Source organism: Prionailurus viverrinus, chromosome D4 (assembly GCF_022837055.1).
Source record: "Prionailurus viverrinus isolate Anna chromosome D4, UM_Priviv_1.0, whole genome shotgun sequence".
NCBI lineage: Eukaryota > Metazoa > Chordata > Mammalia > Carnivora > Felidae > Prionailurus > Prionailurus viverrinus.
The window spans coordinates 16344436-16363264 of NC_062573.1; the positions used below are offsets into that span (position 1 = coordinate 16344436).

At 40.6% G+C, this 18829-nt stretch overlaps 1 protein-coding gene across 1 annotated transcript in view; it reads left to right on the top strand.

Annotated features, from left to right (window-relative positions):
* The window catches only part of LPAR1 (lysophosphatidic acid receptor 1), a 134288-nt gene that overhangs the window by 36938 nt on the left and 78521 nt on the right, over window positions 1-18829 (top strand). Inside the window, exons 2-4 of the mRNA XM_047831236.1 lie at window positions 6421-6661; window positions 7548-7578; window positions 16813-16972. Coding sequence (XP_047687192.1) covers window positions 16928-16972 — 45 coding nt within the window. The 5' untranslated portion in view covers window positions 6421-6661; window positions 7548-7578; window positions 16813-16927. The remainder of the gene's footprint in view (window positions 1-6420; window positions 6662-7547; window positions 7579-16812; window positions 16973-18829) is intronic.

Below are 18829 nucleotides of genomic sequence, written 5' to 3' on the forward strand. Positions count from 1 at the left end.
TCTTTTTATTGTTCTTTCTCAGGACTGCTATGGCTATTTGGGTCTTTTGTGGTTCCATATGAATTTTAGAATTTTTTTCTATTGCTATGAAAAATGCTATAGTAATATTGATAGAGAATGCATTGAATTGTTAGATGGCTTTTGGTAGTGTGGACATTTTAATAATATTTATCCTTATCCTCAAACACAGGATCTCTTTAATTTGTGTCTTCCAGTTTTTTTCACCAGTCTTCTAATTTTCAGCATGTATTTGCTGCCTTCGTCAAATAATAATTCTTAAGCATTTTGTTGTTTTTGATGCCATTATAAATGGGTTTGTTTTCTTTGTTTTTTTGAGGTAGTTGGTTGTTCATATGTAGAGACAAACGATTTTTGTTTACTCATTTTATATCCTGCAACTTTACTGAATTTATTCTAACAGATTTTTGGTGGAGTCATTCAGATTTTCTGTGTATAAGTTTACATCATCTGCAAATAGAGACGACTTTCCTTCCTTTCTGACTTGGATGCCTTTTGTCTTTTTGCCTAATTGGCTTAATTAGAACTTCCAGTACTATATATAGGAGTGGTGAGAGTGGCTATCCTTGCCTTGTTCCTTATCTTAGTGAGGAAGCTTTCAACCTTTCATTGTCAAGCATAATAATGTTAGTTGTGGGTTTGTCATATGTGGACTTTATTATTTTGAGGTGTGTTCCTTCTATTCCCAATTTGTTGAGAGTTTTTGTTATGAACAGATGTAGATTTTGTCAAATGCTTTTTCTGCATCTGTTGAGAGGATCATTTTTATCCTTTATAAATGTGGTTGTATCATGTTACTGATTTGTGGACATTGAACCCTCCTTGCATCCCAGTGTTAAATCCCACTTGATCATGGTGTATGATCCTTTTAATGTGCTGTTGAATTGGGTTTGCTAAAATTTTGAGAATTTTTTCACCTGTGTTTATCAGGGATATTGGCTTATGTGCTTTTGTAGTGTCCTTACATGGCTTTGGTATCTGGGTAATGTTGGCCTGGGTAAGATGAGTTTGGGAGTACAGTTTTTTTTGGAAGTGTTTGGGAAGGATTGGCATTCATTCTTTTCTCAGTGTTTGGTAGAATTCACCAGCAAAACTATCTAGTCCTGGCCTTTTCTTTGTAGGGAGGTTTTTGATTACTGTTGCTATTTCCTTGCTCCTGTTGGGTCTGCTCAAATTTTCTATTTCTTTATGATTCCATCTTGGTAGGTTGTATGTTTCTAGGAATACATCTGTTTCTTCTAGATTGTCCAATTTGTTGGCATATAATCATTCAAACTTATGACTCCTGTTCTTATAGAACCTTCTGCAAGCTGGATGAAACTCATTTGGAGATGGATAGGGTCCAGAAACTGTGTAAGTGATGGAATATCTGCCCTTTGCTTTGAAATAAGCTCATCTGGAGAACCTCTCCCAGCTCTGGGTCCCTGTCTCCTTTGTATTTTCCTGCATATAGTGGGTGTACTACAATTGTCAGTATCCTGGTTGTAGAAGAGTTAATGTTTTCCATTACCAGGCACTGACATAGGCAGTAGGGGAAATCTGGTTCATTTTGTTTCAAAATACACCATACCTCAAATAAGTACAAACAGCTGCAATGCGGGATTGGGGCCAAAAGAAATCAGTGTGGTGCTACAGACTCCAGCTGAGAGGAGTTCATGTAACATGGATCTGAGATCAGGCTCCAAAGCGAAACCATCAGGCCCCAGCAGGAGAAGAGTCCTTGCTTGTCATCCCGGTCGCCTCCACAGCCACCACTCAAACAGGGATGGCTCTTGAGAGAGGTGACCATTTCCTCTTCCCCCTGGAGCCGCTCCTTTGCCGTGGACTGAGCACACCACACTCAGTTTCCGGGAGCCCAGAACGACAGTAGGGTAAAATGAAGAAATCTTGGAACACAAAGGATTTATAGATATGCCTGCTTATTTTATCTCCATGACTTGGCTGAAAACAGCAACCACACTAACCCCGGCCCTACAGCACACTCCTTCCTTTTTAAGCCCCAGGAAATTCTTGGTCAGGTAGAAACTGCAGCCGCCGAGTCTGGTTGGTTGTTTTTCCTTCTCCCAGATTTTTCAGGTAACATCAGTTTAGCAACACTGTTTTTCTTTTTCTGCTTCCTTTTATACCAGAATTCTCTTTTAAATTTTATGCTGCTTTCTCTTCTCTTTGGCTTAGCCATACAATACCTTTCTACATTAATGAGACTTTTTCTGAATGACACTCTCCATTCTTTACATATTTGGATTTCCCCCTGTGATGTTTCTGGACAAGTAGGACAGCATTTTTCAGACTGATGGTTAGATGGTCAGAAGTCTTTCAAGTGGTATCTCACAGCTGTTTTTAGGTCTCCAGCTGGTTTTTAGGTCATATCTCAGGCATTGGGGTTTTGCGGCTACTTTGTGGTTTTATTATCTCGTTGCAGTTTATGAAAAAGGCTTCTTTTCCTTTCCATTTTCTGCTGCTTTCGTGATAAACAGCTTCACAAATAATTTTTTAAAGATATCCACTGTCACATTTAAAACCCTTTCATAAAAGGACAAGAGTTAGACTACCATTCATGTAAGTTAGGGAGGGGCCCTTTTTTGTTTGTTTGTTTTCATAGTTACTAAATCATTGTGAACTGAGCAGGACCATTTAATTCCCTTTGCTTCACATTCCTGATTTCTTCAACAGAGATGATAATATTTGAAATGTTACTCATAAAATTGTATTAATGAACGAGGCCAGCGTTTCCTCACTGACCTCTCAAGTTGGCAGAAACACCTTCGTGAATTCTCAGGAAAGGAAGGTATTTACATATCCTCAGCCCAGCTGGGAATAATTCACGCTGTAGCACAATAGCAGTGTTCTCGAGGTTTCCCTCTATACTTACTGTTCTAAAGAAGTCTGCTTTAAAGAGATATTGCCAGGAGGGACTTCGCTGAGGGAAAGTGGTGTATGTGGAGAGCAGGAAAGGAAATTAAATTAAGCGCCTCATTTTTCCCATGGCAAAGTAGATAACTAGTATTGTATTCAACGGCCTTTATTTTTTTCCCCTCCTCAAAACTTTGGGCAGTATGTCTAAGTCTAGACTTAGGACGTACAGGTTTTTTTTTTTTTTTTTTTCCTTTTCCCCAAAGGTAACTTACCTCCAGTTTAATTAGAAATTAGTGAAGGAAACTAGGTTTCTTATTTGGCTCTTGGAAATTCGAAAATAAATAACACGTTCGTATTTTTGAATAGCACGTTGTGGGCCAAACAGCATCTGGAAGCGATTATTCTTGCTGGTAGGCAGAAGAAATTTCATAATCCACCATCTTCAAAGAACGTGGTCCCTTGTCACATTTTCCCTACATCCTGGACACAGAAGACGTCTTAAGGCCACATTGCTGGGATATCTGCCTGTTTCTTTGTTTTGTGTTGCATGTAAATGTATCTCTTTGATACTATAACATCTTGCGCTTTGAAAATAAAGCAAACCTTGGTCGTATGATGCTGCCTGCACTGTTTGCTGTGGTCCAGACTTCTCCTTTTTCAAAAGACCTATTTGACTTTTGGCAACGTGCCTCTTCTACTCAGCCATTTGTCTGAGACGTCTTTTCCTGTCTTCTCTAAAATCAGGCGCATGTGTGTCTGGGGTAGTCATGTAATTTGTAACAATGACTCCTGACCAGATTAAATTTTGAAAAATTCAATTTCTTCTCGGGCATGTCTATTTGTATGTTAAACGGTGACACAGGAACACTTCCTTCCAATTAGACACATTTTCTTTTCTATGGTGGGGCTTCTGCTGCTCCTGCTCCCCCCCCCACCCCCCTTTCAGACTTACAGAAAAGTTGCAAATAGAGTACAGAAGTACGAAGGGAACTTTTATCTCACTGAGTCAGTTAAGAGTGAATTGCTGACATGATGCCTTAACACCTCAAATACTTTATATTTCCCTGCATACAAAGATGTTCTTCACGTAGTCACAAAACCACCATCAAAATTAGGAAACGAACATCATCATTGTCATTATATGTCAGCTAATTTTCAGATCGCTCCGAATTTTCCCCAGGTTGTCTCAATAAGATCCTTTAAAGCAAAGGATCCAATCCTGAATCTTGGGTTGTATTAGTTTCTCATGTCTCTTTTTCGTGTCCTTTAACATGGAACAGTTTCTTGGTGTTTTTCCCCCTTTTGTGACCTGATCTTTTAGAGGTTATAGGAAAGTTATTTTGTAGCATGTCGCTCGGGTTGGGTTGAACCCGTGTATCCTTCTCATCAGGTTCAGATTTTGAAACTTTGACAGGAGTGTCACAGAAGTGATGCTCTGTTCTTCTTATTGGGTCCTTTCAGGTGGCACATGTCAATTTATTTCAATTTCCCGTGATGTTCACTTTGATGACTTGATTAAGGTGGTGTCTTCCAGACTTCTCCACTACAAAGTTACGGATTTTCCTTTGTAATTAATGAGAATCTTGTGGGAAAGTATTTGGGTCTATGTCAATATCTCATTTGTTGCCAAACCTCTATTAGTTTATTTATATTAAAATGAACTCATGGATTTCTATTTTATTTAAAAGGTTATAAATTTAACCTTTAAAGGGTTATAAATCTGTTATTGTCATTTATTTTGAAGCTTAAAATTTTTATTTTGGGTGGGGAGGGTACCCTTCAAGCAAATTTCCTTGTTCTTTTAACATGTGCCCATAATTCTTTGAGTGCTGTCTTATTTTCTGGCAAAACAGGATATTCTGAGTGATCAGTACCACCTCAGGGCTTAATAAATATATATGTATTATCTTTGTATGCTTTTCAAAATGGGGGGATATATAGATATATAATTTCAATACAATTTAATTTTTATGGTATAAAAATTGTATACATTTTTATCATATAAAATTAAATCGTATGTAAACATTGTTTTCATAACTCGATTGGCAAGTATTGTAGTACTGAGTGTTTAGATTGTTTCTGGGGCGCCTGGGTGGCGCAGTCGGTTAAGCGTCCGACTTCAGCCAGGTCACGATCTCGCGGTCCGTGAGTTCGAGCCCCGCGTCAGGCTCTGGGCTGATGGCTCGGAGCCTGGAGCCTGTTTCTGATTCTGTGTCTCCCTCTCTCTCTGCCCCTCCCCCGTTCATGCTCTGTCTCTCTCTGTCCCCCAAAAAATAAATAAACGTTGAAAAAAAAAACATTGTGATAGATTGTTTCTGAAATTTGCCATTTGTATATGATGGTCCATTAAGTATCCTTGTAGCAAAATCTTTACCCTTAGTTCTTTACACGGTATAAATTCCTAGATGCCCCCATTGACAGTAACTTTTGCTGTTACAAACTGTTATTCTGGGCGGGATCACTTTTCTTATCATAGCCATAGACTTGTATATTCTGGCCAGCTATTTGGATACTTTGCCCCCTCTCCAATTTACTCTCTTTTCTTCCCTTTTTCCCTTCCCCTCACCTCTACTAATATGAATATGTATGCTCCCATTCCTTCTAAGCCATTTGGGAATTCTGATTTTAGAAACATGCACTTGCTCTTAGAAGAAAATATCTTCTGTCTCCTCCATTGGCTGTATTTGGTGGAGTCCAGCTTGGCCCGAGGCTTGGTTATAGAGGTTGTAATTCTCCTTGTCTTGAAACTTACATACTGTGAATACTCCAGCTTGGCGCAGAGGCTCTCTCCTGAAACATTCCTCAGTAAAATTTATCTGTGCTATGCTTCAGGGTATTTCCTCCCTTGGATGCAGATCCTAAATCCCATTAGTCTTTGCACTAGTGTGGATGTTCTATACAAATGACTGAGGGTCCTGGTGTGAGATAGCAAGACCAAGAGCTTAGACATTGTGGGCGTCGGGCTGTGGAAAGAAACAGGGTAGCAATAAGTCTGTCCCTTATCCAAAGAGAAATTTGTCCTACCTCTCAAGAGGATTTTCTTAGTCTTTTTAGTTGACTTTTCTTCCTTCATTTCCATCTCTTTTCTCCCTGCTCTCTCGTGATTGAACACACTCACTTACCATTTTTCTCTAACTCTGAAGTCTGTAATTCTAGCCCATTCCTGATCCACTATTACTAAACTATCCCCCTTCCCCCATTTTCCAAGAATGGGACACAAACTAGCTTGAGTTTGAGACTATATACAGAGTATGGCCAACACATCTCTCGCCTTAGTAGTGACAACGATTCTGAGATTTTTCTGCCAATTGTGTTCTGACAATTCCTGGTTCTTTTGACACGTTTCAGGATAGCGTCCCTCCCAGTCAAGAACACTGTTCACAAGTGAAAACTGTATGCCACTATATAGCATTTGAAATCAGCACGGTGTGTTTTTTTTTAAATAATTTTGGGCCAGTCTCTTCAATCTGTAGAATACTGGACTCTGAACTGATAAGATCCATGTAAAATAGGGCGATTGTGATGCTTTTGTTTCTCCTCCTGCAGGCAGCATGTATTCCTTCCTTGGAATGCGTCAGCTGAGTGCCATATGGAAAGAATGATAGACTTTTAGGCCAAATGTAGAATGAAAGGTCTGATTGAAAAGCTGGACAAGCAAATGGAAAAACTGATCCTATATGTAGGAAAAGACTTCAGAACACGAAATATATTGTCTTCAGTGAATATATTGAAGCAAGATCTTGGGCCTGATACTTTGAAGAGGAGAGGAGAGTTTCTGCTGCCACAGGTAGAGATGGTATTTTAAAACAAAACATGAGGAAATGATTTGGTTTCTCAAGTGCTTTTCTGATTTCTTTGTTCTAACTCTGCATGCGAAGCAGATGGACTGAGAGTGATCACAGCTTTCTTCGTCCCAGCTGGACCATTTGCCTCACTGGTTTTATGGGAAGCAGTGGTAAGGATAGAAAGTTCAGATAAAACACATAGCATGGCCCCATAGGCACCCTTTATAGGCTTTTTGAGGCTGAAATTCTCCTTTTATTGACTTTAGAAATAAGACAGTATTGATTGACTCTCAAAAGGTGAAGAACGTTTTCCTTTTTCTTGTGATTTTCTGGAGTTTTTTTATTATGGTTTATATGCATTTCAGTTTATATTCATTCCAGTTTATATACATTTCAATTATGTAGCTTTTCTTTTAATAGTTTTAATAACTCCATTTTTTTTTTTTTTGGTCCTGTTATGGTCACAAGTATTCTGTGTTGACACGGACACCGCTTATGCTGACTCTCCTGAGCACATTATTTTGATGTTTCACATGATTAGTTGCATTATGTCATCAAGTGGATTTTTCAGGGTGAAATAGATCCTGATTATATTGAATAAGAATGCCTTGTTCTTGCTGTTGCAAGTAAATGACGGTTTGGGTGAACGCATGCTTTTTGAGTCATCCTATATTTCTGACAAAATCATGAAAGTTGCTACCATCTTGTCTTCTCTTGTGGCCAGGGTGGGTCACAAGAGAAGGTGAGCCACCAATGGGTGGCTACGTCCAGTCCATTTGTTTCCCTCTGTGATTTGATTCTTTTTCATCAATTGGATTTTTTTTTTTAATGGGAATTCTTTTAACTCTTGCAGTCTACTAACTTAACAAACTTGTGTTTTGATTGTAGGTAACGCACTTCATATTTTTCCTGGAATATGGTGAGCTCTTCCCCCCCCCTCCCTTTTTAATTGTGGTCACCTATATATATAACATAAAATTTACTATCTTAACCATTTTCAAGTTTAGGTAGTGTTTAAGTATATTCACATTGTTGACAGATCTCCAGAACTCTTTTCATCTTGCAAAAGTGAAACTCAGTACCCGTTAAACAAGTCCCATTCCCTCCTCTCCTAGACCCTGGTAACCACCCTTCCCTCTATGAATTTGACTACTCTAGGTGTCTCATATAAGTGGAACCACAAAGTACTTGTCTTTTTGTTACTGGCTTATTTCACTTAGCATAATGCCCTCAAGGTTTATCCATGTTGTAATATGTGCCAGAATTTTCTTCTTTTTTAAGGCTGAATACTATTCCATGGTACTTCTATACCACACTGTTCATCCATTCACTTGTTGATGGATCCTTGAGTTGCTTCCACTTTTTGGCTATTGTGAATAATGTTGCTATGAACATGGGTGAACCAGTATCTCTTTAAGACCCTGTTTTCAATTCTTTTTTTTTTAATTTTTTAAAAAAATTTTTTAATGTTTTTATTTACTTTTGAGGCAGAGAGAGACAAAGCATGAGCAGGGGAGGGGCAGAGATAGAGGGAGACACAGAATCCGAAACAGGCTTCAGGCTCTGAGCTGTTAGCACAGAGCCCAACGTGGGGCTCAAACTCACGGACTGCGAGATCATGACCTGAGCCAAAGTTGGATGCCCAACCGACTGAGCCACCCAGGTGCCCTGATTTTTTAAATATTTATTTTTGAGAAAGAGAGAGACAGTGCATGAGCAGGAAAGAGGCAGAGAGAGACACACACACACAGAATCCAAAGCAGGCTCCAGACTCTGAGCTGTCAGCACAGAGCCTGATGCGGGGCTTGAACTCACGGACCACGAGATCATGACCTATGCTAAAGTTGGACACTTAACCGACTGAGCCACCCAGGTGCCCTGATTCCTTTTTTTTTTTTTAATGTTTTATTGATTTTTGAGAGAGCACAAGTGGGGAAGGGGCAGAGAGAGAGGGACAGAGGATCTGAAGAGGGCTCTGCACTAACAGCAGCAAGCCCGATGGGGGGCTTGAACTCACAAACTGCATGATCATGACCTGAGCTGGAGTCGGACACTCAACTGACTGAGCTTCCTGGACGCCTTCAACTTTTGGTTATATATCCAGAAGTGGAATTGCTGGGTCATATGAGAATTCCATGTTTAACTTTTTGAGGAACCACCATCCTGAGCTGAGCCATTTTACCAGTAGCACATACAGTATCATCAGCGGTAAAATAAAAGCTCCAATTTCTTCACATCCCTGCTAATACTTATTTTCTGCTGTTTTGGTAGCAGTCATTCTAACGGATGTGAGGTAGTATCTTGTAGTTTTGATTTGCTTTCCCTCATTATTCAGATGTTGACTGTATTGGCCTGTGTCTTTTGGCCATTTGTATATGGAGAAATGTTCAAGTTTTTTATTCATGTTTTAATTGGGTTGTTGGATTTTTTTTTGTTGAGTTGTAGGAGTTCTTTATGTATTCTGGATATTAACTCCCTTTTAGATTTAGGATTTGCAATATTTTCTCCCATTCCGTGGATTGTATTTTTACTTTTTTTTTTTTAATGTTTATTTTTGAGAGAGTGGGGGAGGGGCAGAGAGCGAAGGAGACAGCAGATCTGAAGCAGGCTCTGTGATGTTAGCACAGAGCCCAACGCGGGGCTCGAACTCACAAACCGTGAGATCATGACCTGGGCCAAAGTCAGAAGCTTAACCAACTGAGCCACCCAGGCGTCCCTGTATTGTTACTTTTTGTTTGTGTCCTTTGCACAGAAGTTTTACATTTTGATTTAGTCCGTCTCATCTGTTTTTTTGTGGTGAGCTCTTTAAGTCTACGAATTTAACATCTTTTAAGAAAAGTTTGCTTTTATTGTGAAATCACTGTTGTGCCATTTGTCCTTCTCAGATATACCAGTTATCCTTAAATTGAATCTCTACTTTCAGTGCTCCCTAGACATAACATCTAAGGAGTCTAGTAAATTCTATTATTATAAGTGCGTGTGATTTTTCTCAAGCTCATCTTCCATGGCGTCAACTTGATTTTCTGTAGTGGCATTTCTGCCTGCTGTAGTTTTAAACTTACAGTGTCAGCGGTGATATTATTTTTCTTCTTATTTTTTTTGCTTTTATTTTTTAAAGTTACACATGGTTGCGTTTTTTTTTTTTTAATGTTTATTTATTTTGAGAAACACAGAGAATAAGTGGGGCAGGGGCAGAGAGAGAAAGAGGGAGAGAGAGAATCCCAAGCAGGCTCTGTGCTGTCAGTGTAGAGCCTGACGCGGGGCTTGATCCCATGACTGTGAGATCATGACCTGAGCCGAAATCAAGAGTTGGACCCTTAACTGACCGAGCCACCCAGGTGCCCCTAAAGTTTTACATGTTTGTGATGTAAAGTGTCAAGCAGCTGTATGAGGCTTGCTCAAGAAAAGGAACTCCTTTCTCCCTACCATTGTACCCTTGCCATAGCTAGCATTTTTAATTGTTTTAGTTACTTTGTTCAGTATTTGCATTGCACCTCTGAGATTTTTTACTTCTACTTTTTGACATATTAGTTTTAAATACTTCTATATATCCCATGTGGAAGATGTGCCTTACACATATTCCCATCTATACCTCTCCATCCTAATATAGTTAGGTCGTGATTTTGATTAGGCCACTACTCTGTGTTAATGCCATCATGACCTTGTTAATGTTAATAGTCGAGCCATCTAGAATTTTAGAAAAAGAGTCCTTTTTCCTCTTCTGCAAATTCTTACAAGAGGAAAAAAGTTTTAATCATTCTTTTTATATTTACTTAGTCTTCTGTGTGCTTAGCATTCTGTGTACTCATTCAATCCTAAACTCTGTCAGTTCTAGAAGTCTCCTCTCAATAGATCCAGGTGGACAGTTATTCCATCAAGGCTGCTTTTTGAGTCCTATTACCTGTCATCCATTTATGCCAGAAATTTCTTTTGTTTTACACTCCTATTCCTGTATTACATGCTTTTCTTTTTCTCATTTTCCTCCCTGTTTTGCCAAAGAACATCCTCCAATAGAATTGGAGGTTGTAAATCACTTGCCTCATTGTCTTCTAGCTTCCTGGTTGCTGTTGAGAAGTCCAAAGACTTTCTGATCCCTAATTCTTTGTTTATGAGCCTCCCTCACCAACCCTCCCCCTCACCCCCCCCCCCCCAATTTCTGATTGGTCACAGGATTTTTTTTCTATCCCTACTGTTTAAAAAGTTTCCATGATGGTGTGCTTCATGTGGGCATATTAAAATCAGGTGGGCAGATAGGCAGGCACTCAGTAGACCCTAACAGTCAACAAACTTAAGACTTTCTACTTTAGGTAATGTTTCCAGGTATGTGACCCTCCCCTCCCCCACCCCTCCCCACCCTGTTTCCTTTATTCTTTCATTCTGGAATTGCTTTCGATTTAGCCTTTGGATCTCCTGGGCTGCTCCTCTACCATTTTCCTTCTTACTGTTCTCTTTTCCTTTGTTTTTTGCTCTACATTTTGGGCAAGTTTCTTAACTTGATATTCCAATCCTTCTAATACTGCATTTTGAATTAACAGTTTCTAAGTATCCTGCTTTTGTTTCAGTGGGTGCAATGTCATCTTTCTGATGTTACTACTGCTAAATGTTTTCATTTGCTCAGATTCGAGAGCAGAGTCTTAGTCCTTAGGTGATACAAGCCTGGCTTCAGATGGTGGTTAGCTTTGGTAGGGGGAATAAATACTAAGACAAGCTATAGCTCTGACCTCCCTATATCACATCTTCTTGTTCCTCCAGGTTTGAGGTTCAGAGTTTTTTTCTCCTTGGTTTCTGCCAGACTGTAGAGCTCTCTGCAGAAGGATACCACAAATTTCAAGCCTGAAAAAATTTCCTACTTCATCTAAAAGCTTCTATTTATGTGTAACACTTTTCTAAAACTTTGAGGATAAATTTGTTCTTTCCTGGTTTTAGCATTGATGACTTCTTTCCCCCTTTAGTACTTTTTGTTCATCTGTTATGTTTTGGGGATGACAACTTTGAAATCTTTACCCCTGTAAGCCGCCCTGCCCCCACTGCCCCAGCTTCATTTTCTGCTTCACAAAAACTATTTTTTGCTTTATTTTTATTCTGTTTTCTGATTTATTGACTGCCTTCATTTAAGTTCATAATTCAGAATTTTTTCTTTTTTCTTTTTTTTTTTTTGGTTAATGCAGGCTCATTCTGATCACATAATTTTTAAAGTTTTTTTTAATGTAGTACACTTATTATTAAGTAAATATTTGCTCTATCCTAGAATCTTCCCTTCTCTTGAGGCATAATATTTTTCATTTGCCTGGTGGGTTTGGATTTTTCTCTGTTGCTTATCCGTAGAGAGGGAGGTCTAGACATATGCAGTATCGGGTATTGCCCTGTGTTCTTTCAAGAGACTGAAATGAGTCACTGTTTGACTCAAGTCCAGATGGAGGAAAATGGTTAGATTTATAGTAGATTGATTTGCCAATTAGAAATTCATCTTCCTTTGAGGCCGAGGGAGCCAGCATCGGCTACAGAAGTAAACAAAGGGGAGTTCGCCTCAGAACCAGACTTTCTTTTAGGTATTTGGTGTGGCACTCAGCAGTTAGTAATAAGGTCATTGTCACTTAGCAACGTTGGCCATGTCAGAAGCCAGCTGGTAGAGGTTTCCCCCTGACATGTTTTCTGGGGGCAGTCCTCATGGCCACATGTAAATCAGAAGTAAATACAGCCAGAGATAACTTGTTCAGCTGAAGCCAGGAACCCCTTTTAAGGAGTGAGTGTAATTTAAATGTACTCCAGTGCTTCCTGGCTTCGTTCCATCCAACTCTCATTCCTCTGAACTAGGAGCGTCATTATGAGTCTGTTAGGGTCTCTTTTGCTTATTTTCTGTCCATTCAGTGTAGTTTTGCATGAAGGGGATGTTGTAGCTTTGTCCATCCGTCAGCTTCCCATATTGATTCTTTCTAGTCTATTTTTCTGAAAATGTAAGCCAGTTGTTCCATCTGTGGCTTCTAGGGCTGATTTCAGGATAGTTCCTATTTTTGTTGGTTATTGGTTATTTCTCTAATAATCTGGTGCAGGAGGAATGAGCCGATGTAGCTCTCTTATTTGTGGATTGTGTTTTGTACATCTGTTTTGAATTGTAGGGAGGGATAATGAGGTAATTCATACCCAATGACTACAGGGGAATAGATGAATGGACCAGTAAATAAGTAAGTGACAGCTGATCTTGTGCAAGTGAGGAACATGAGAGGTGGTTTGTGGTTTTGTGAAGAATGGCACAGACCAGAAGAGATGCCTAGGACAGAGAATGAAGAGGAGAGGAGGGGCAACAGTAATGACCCACGGGTAGCTGGGTTCAATGGGGCCAACCCCCATCACTCTGTGGCTGGAGCACAGTCTTCCAGCTCAAGCAAAGGAAGCAGAGAGCTGGGTTGATGGCAGATTGGAAGAACTACAGGACAGGCATCCAAATGCTTGGGAGAGTTTGGAGAGAGATGAATTTCTGTAGTGCTGTGGTTGCCATTGTGAGGCTCTGGGAAAGCAGGGGACCAACATGTCTAAGTGAGCTGGCTTACTCGCTTAGGGACTGAATGTCTTGTCATCTTGTCTAGCTCCTCCCCATGATTTGTGCAGTTTGGTAAATAAGCTGGGAGGTAAGTCTTATAAATGTCATTTTAGGACTTCACTCCCATGAGACAGCTGATTGATATCATTTGAGGTAGTATTGCTTAGCCCTTGTTTTTTTAGAGTTAAGTCACCATATGCCATTTCATAAAGGGCTCCTATCATGTGAGAATAGGTTCGACAAAAGCCTCCCAACTAGACAGGTCTGAAATGCTTTAGGAGAAGGCAGTTAATTTTCTGCTTTATTTTCTTTCTTTCTTCTTGAATAGGTGAAGCTACCAGTCTGGGCTATCTATTAGACAGCTCAAGGACATGTAATGTACATGTAATGTACATCAGAACTAGGAACACATCATTACAGTTTTCTACAGAGGAGAGCGGGTGGTGCAGGATTCTCTGTTTCAGAGTTTGGGGAAATTAGTTACCCTGTAGGACCTCTGACTTCCATGCTGCTGTCTTCAGGACTGTCTGAAACTTTTGCTTAAGAAAACTCTAAGCCCTTTCTCTCCTTACTTTGTGTTCACGCAGGGGGCTAGTCTGCAGAAAGAGCATGGCCTGGCGCGGGGCCTGGTTCAGGTGTCAGCTCCCTTATTTCTGGGCTGTGAGGCTTTGGGTGTGTGCATGCTGCACAGCCTTTCAAAGCCCCAGGGTTTCTGTCCATGAAATGAGTTAACAGTGTCTGTCTCAAACTGTATGTGAAACGAGTTCTTCAGTGCTCAGCCTCTCTTTGGCTTTCATTAAAACCCAGTCTTCTACCTTTCCTCCTTTGCTTTTTTTTAATGTTTTATTTATTTTATTTTTTTGAGCGGGAGAGAGAGCGCGTGTGCATGTGAGCAGGGTGGGGCAGAGAGAGAGGGGGACAGAGGATCTGAAGTGGGCTCTGCGCTGACAGGCTGACAGCAGCAAGCCCGATGCAAGGCTTGAACTCACAAACTGTGAGATCATGACCTGAGCCAAAGTCAGATGCTCAACCCACTGAGCCACCCAGATGCCCCTCCCACTTTGGTTTTTAGCAGGGACGCCATCTGGCATATTCATCATATGTACTTCTATATCCTTTTCTGCACTACAGGCTAGCTGCCCACTATTCACCTTTCAGGCAATTCTCTGTACTCTGAATATTGAAAATATTTTAAGGGGGTATTGCTTAACGACTTAGCTTGGCAGAAATGATAAGGCCTGAGCACATAGCATGAGTCTTTAAGAATAGAATCTCACTTGCCTGCTTCTTTTCGGCGTTTTGGTTATCATGCTCTTGATACATTCATCTGTCCACACAAAATATGATAGGGCAAGGCAACGTGAATTAGAAATACATGAAAAGGATAAAAGAAATATAAAAAGATAGGGGTGATAAAGATAAAATGATACGAGGACAAAACAGCGCACCATAGGGGTCCCGTAATTTCCTCAGTGTAGGCTTGGCACTCGAGCAGAAAGGCACTCCCACGTACGTATACCTTTCTCCCAGGCTGCTCATTTAAATTCACAGTATGGTAAACAACGCCCCCCCGCCCCCAGCCCAAAGCTACGACTAAGAACATCAGTGTTATCTCAGGGCACCTAAGGAATTTTGTGTTGAATGTTATACCAAAGTAGTTTGACAGCTTTACTTGTTAAGAACTATAGTCTCTCTAACAGAGGGAAGAAAATAGGAAGGGGCCGCAGTTCTAAACAAAAGCTTAAAACAATTGAAACTATAGTATGAAGGATAATGTGCAGTCAGGATAAAAATCAGAATTTAAAGTTCATAGAAGTTGCTGCCAAACCTAGATTATTTATTAGGAAGCAGTTGTGAGGTTTTGTGACTTACCCAGCATCATCAGCTAATACAGAGCAGTGCCAGAGGGTTTGGGGTTCAGAAGACTTGGATTAAGTATGCAGCTCAAGACTTAAATCTTTACTTTTACTGTAATGAAAAGTATCATTTTCCAGGAGTTAAAAGTGTTCAGGTATCGTCTTGCATGCTAGTGAAACTAGAAAGTACATTTCCAGACAAAAGCATCCTGAGGTCAGGGCAGGCTCAGTTTTATTCTTTATGCTCCTGGTTCATGGTAGATGTTCAATAAATATGTTGTCAATAAAAGAAAGGATATTGTTAGGTGCTATGAAACCTAAAAATGAGAAATTTTCTTCAAATGGAAGAATTGTCTTAAATTCTTTTTCTAAATTTTTTTTAATGTTTTTATTTTTGAGAGAGAGAGCGAGCGAGTGGGAAAGGGGCAGAGAAAGAGAGGGAGACACAGAATCCAAAGCAGGCTCCAGGTTGTCAGCCCAGAGCCTGATGCAGGGCTCAAACTCATGAGCCATGAGATCATGACCTGAGCTGAAGTCGGATGCTCAACTGACTGAGCCACCCAGGTGCCCCACAGTTGTCTTAAATTCTTAAAAAAATTTCCCTCTGGACTGAATTGCAGTGTGGAAACAGTCACATCAGTCTTGTGACAGAAATTGGGCCATGCTTTCCTGCAGAGAACTCAGCATCTTTTTGAGTTTTCTTAATGAACATATTAATAACAGTAGGCATGTATATATTTTGTGCATATCTAGCGTCCTCTCTCCGAGGATGTCACAAAGACTGTAGAGGTGCACTTTTCTCCCACTCCTGTGCGAGACTGACTAACGAAGCCCTCCCACCTCCTCCCACCCTCACGACCCTTTGGAGTACTCGATTCATTCTCGTAACTGACTCCTATAACATTAGGATGTCTTGCCTTTTTAAAAAAATCTTAGTGGTGACTACGTTTCCTGAGGAAACATAAACATGGAACGTACTCAATTGTCTTATGTTCCATACTAGACTGGCACTTGATTGTGCCTCTAGTCCTGGTTCTGTCATGAATGAAATGTATGACTAGTTTCTTTTCTTCTCCACACCTCAGTTTTTTCATCTGCAAGCGGGTATGCTTGGACTGGGTGATCTTTGAGACACTTGATGGTATTATTCTCTTTGCCCTTTCTGTTTAAACTGTCAGTTATCAATTGTGGGTCACCTGCTTATTGTTGAATGAAGAATGGGCTCTCCCCTTGGCCCACTACCCCCAGCTTTATCGCTTGAAACTGCCTCCCCGAAACACGTAGCCAGCAAGGAGACCTGGATTCAGACTTCTGACTATGCATCAGTGTAACATGATTTGGATGAATGGTACAGAAGTGCTGGCTCTGAGATGTTAGATGCTGTCTACCGGATTCTTTTCTTTTAGTGTTTTTCTTAATGTTTTTTTCTTTTTTGACAGAGAGAGAGTGCGAGTAGGGGTGGGGGAGCAGCAGAGAGGGAGAGGGAGACACCGAATCCGAAGCAGGCTCTAGGCTCTGAGCTGTCAGCAGGGAGCCCGACACGGGTTTTGAACTCATGAACTGCGAGATCATGACCTGAGCCAAAGTCGGATGCTTGACTGACTGAGCCACCCAGGCGCCCCCCTCCCCCCCAAAACTGGATTCTTCTTTTCATTAAGCCAGTAGTTGGCATATGCAACGGGGGATTTTTGCTTCCTCTGGCCAGGAAGGAAGTGCTTGTCCTTTCAGGCTAAATGTGGGTTTTCCTCTCTTTTTCCAGGTACACAGTTTCTCCTAGCATGACCGTGATCTGATCAGCAGCTAACATAACTTGACTCCTGTGTCTGGTGCCACTGTGCTGGGGCCTGGTCACTGCCCACAACTACAGAGCTGCCATGGTGACCACCTTTACTTCCACCCCCGCAAATTCACAGCCCCAGGTAAGTGATTCAACCTGGTATAAGTTTGGGCTTATTAATCTTAATTTTGTCAAATATTTAAACTGAGTTTCCGAAGGTACGTTTCACTCTAGGGATGGTGTGTAACCTTCTAATTGTCATTTGGTGGGCATTTGGCTAATAGTGCTTTTATGAAGGAGGTTCTCTTTAGTTCAAGAAGCAGCTGGGACAGTAAGCAAGTGATTATAGCAAGCCAGCCTCTGTTGGTACGAATCTGGGTTTTCAGTGGTTAGAATGTCTGGCTATTCCTATAGGCATCAAACTCCCAGTCAAGATGGTCAGTTGTAAATCCTGCTGCTCTCCCTCTCTTGGCTTTTTGTAGGGTTTTAATGAATATCTCAGGACAGAGCTAATCTTACACCAAGTTTTCTGAATGTGGTCTCTAGGTCTTCTTCCTGTAATTATTTTGCCTTTACCTGTTCTAGGAACTTTGAAAGGAAGATGTAAGTCCAGAAACTTCTGAACAGTAGTCATGGGTTACTTTCTCTGTCCAGCGAAGAAGAACAGTTGCATGGCAAGAATATGTTCTTCAGATTATTTTACAGTCTGATCTATTAACGTATTAACCAGATTCTTTCAGTTTTAGCAGACAGTGTGGTACAGTCGGGGAAAAGAGCCTTTGGAATCGGTAGGCCTGAATTCACATCCTGATTGTTGGATAGCCTTAGACATGGTAACCTCACTCTGCTTCAATTTCTTCTCACGTCACCATACTTCGCAGGATGGTTGTATGGATTAAACGATAGGATATATACAGAACTTATAGTAGGTACTCAACAATTATAGTTTTCCATCTGCACTTCCTTCACCTTCTCCCCCTCCTTTTAGAGTGTAACCCCCCCATCTCATTCATGACAATCATTTTTAAGCCATGGTTAAAGAAAAAAACTATACCTTTGAAAAAAAGCTGTATTGATTGAACTTTAAATCTTGATGCAGAATATTTTTTCACCCTTCTTTTCTCCTGCATCATTTTTCAGGCTACTAAATTCTGTATGCATTTCAAGTAGGGGTATTTGGAGGAGGGTGGAAGGAGGAAGGGGTAGGGAAAAGGGAACATTTTTACTTCATTTACTATAAATGCTTTTTGTCTCTTTTAAAAAATTTAAAAAAAGACCTTGGAATTTTATGATATGGATAAAGTCCTCCTTTATTTACCATTTTAAAGTGTTTGGTATTTTCCAGAAAGCTTAGTGTTACCATCACCATGTGTGTTTCTCTTTCTGGTAAATGGATCTTGTGTTTTCAGCATTTTCATTGACCTTGGCTATTTGGTTTCCATTCCCCTCGATAGGTTTTTTGGTGCTGCAGAGACTTTGTGAATGGGTAACGAGATTTAGTGCCCACTGACTAGGGTCACCATGTCAGAGTCTGCTGCAGCTGCCTCTAGGCTATAGCCCTTCTTAGTTAGGCCCTAGCACAGCTTTTCTGGGCAAGGATTTTTTTTGTTAAAATTTTTTTTTTTTTCCAACGTTTTTTTATTTATTTTTTTGGGGGGGACAGAGAGAGACAGAGCATGAACAGGGGAGGGGCAGAGAGAGAGGGAGACACAGAATTGGAAACAGGCTCCAGGCTCCGAGCCATCAGCCCAGAGCCCGACGCGGGGCTCGAACTCACGGACCGCGAGATCGTGACCTGGCTGAAGTCGGACGCTTAACCGACTGCGCCACCCAGGCGCCCCTGGGCAAGGATTTTAACACCTCAGTCTTGGTGTCACCATTTGTCCAAATCTCCAGTGGGAGCCTCTTATCCACACATCTCTTTCCTCTCACACAAACTACTATCAGCTGGTGAGTAAGAGAAATATTTCTCAATGACTCATTTAATGAAAATGTTTAA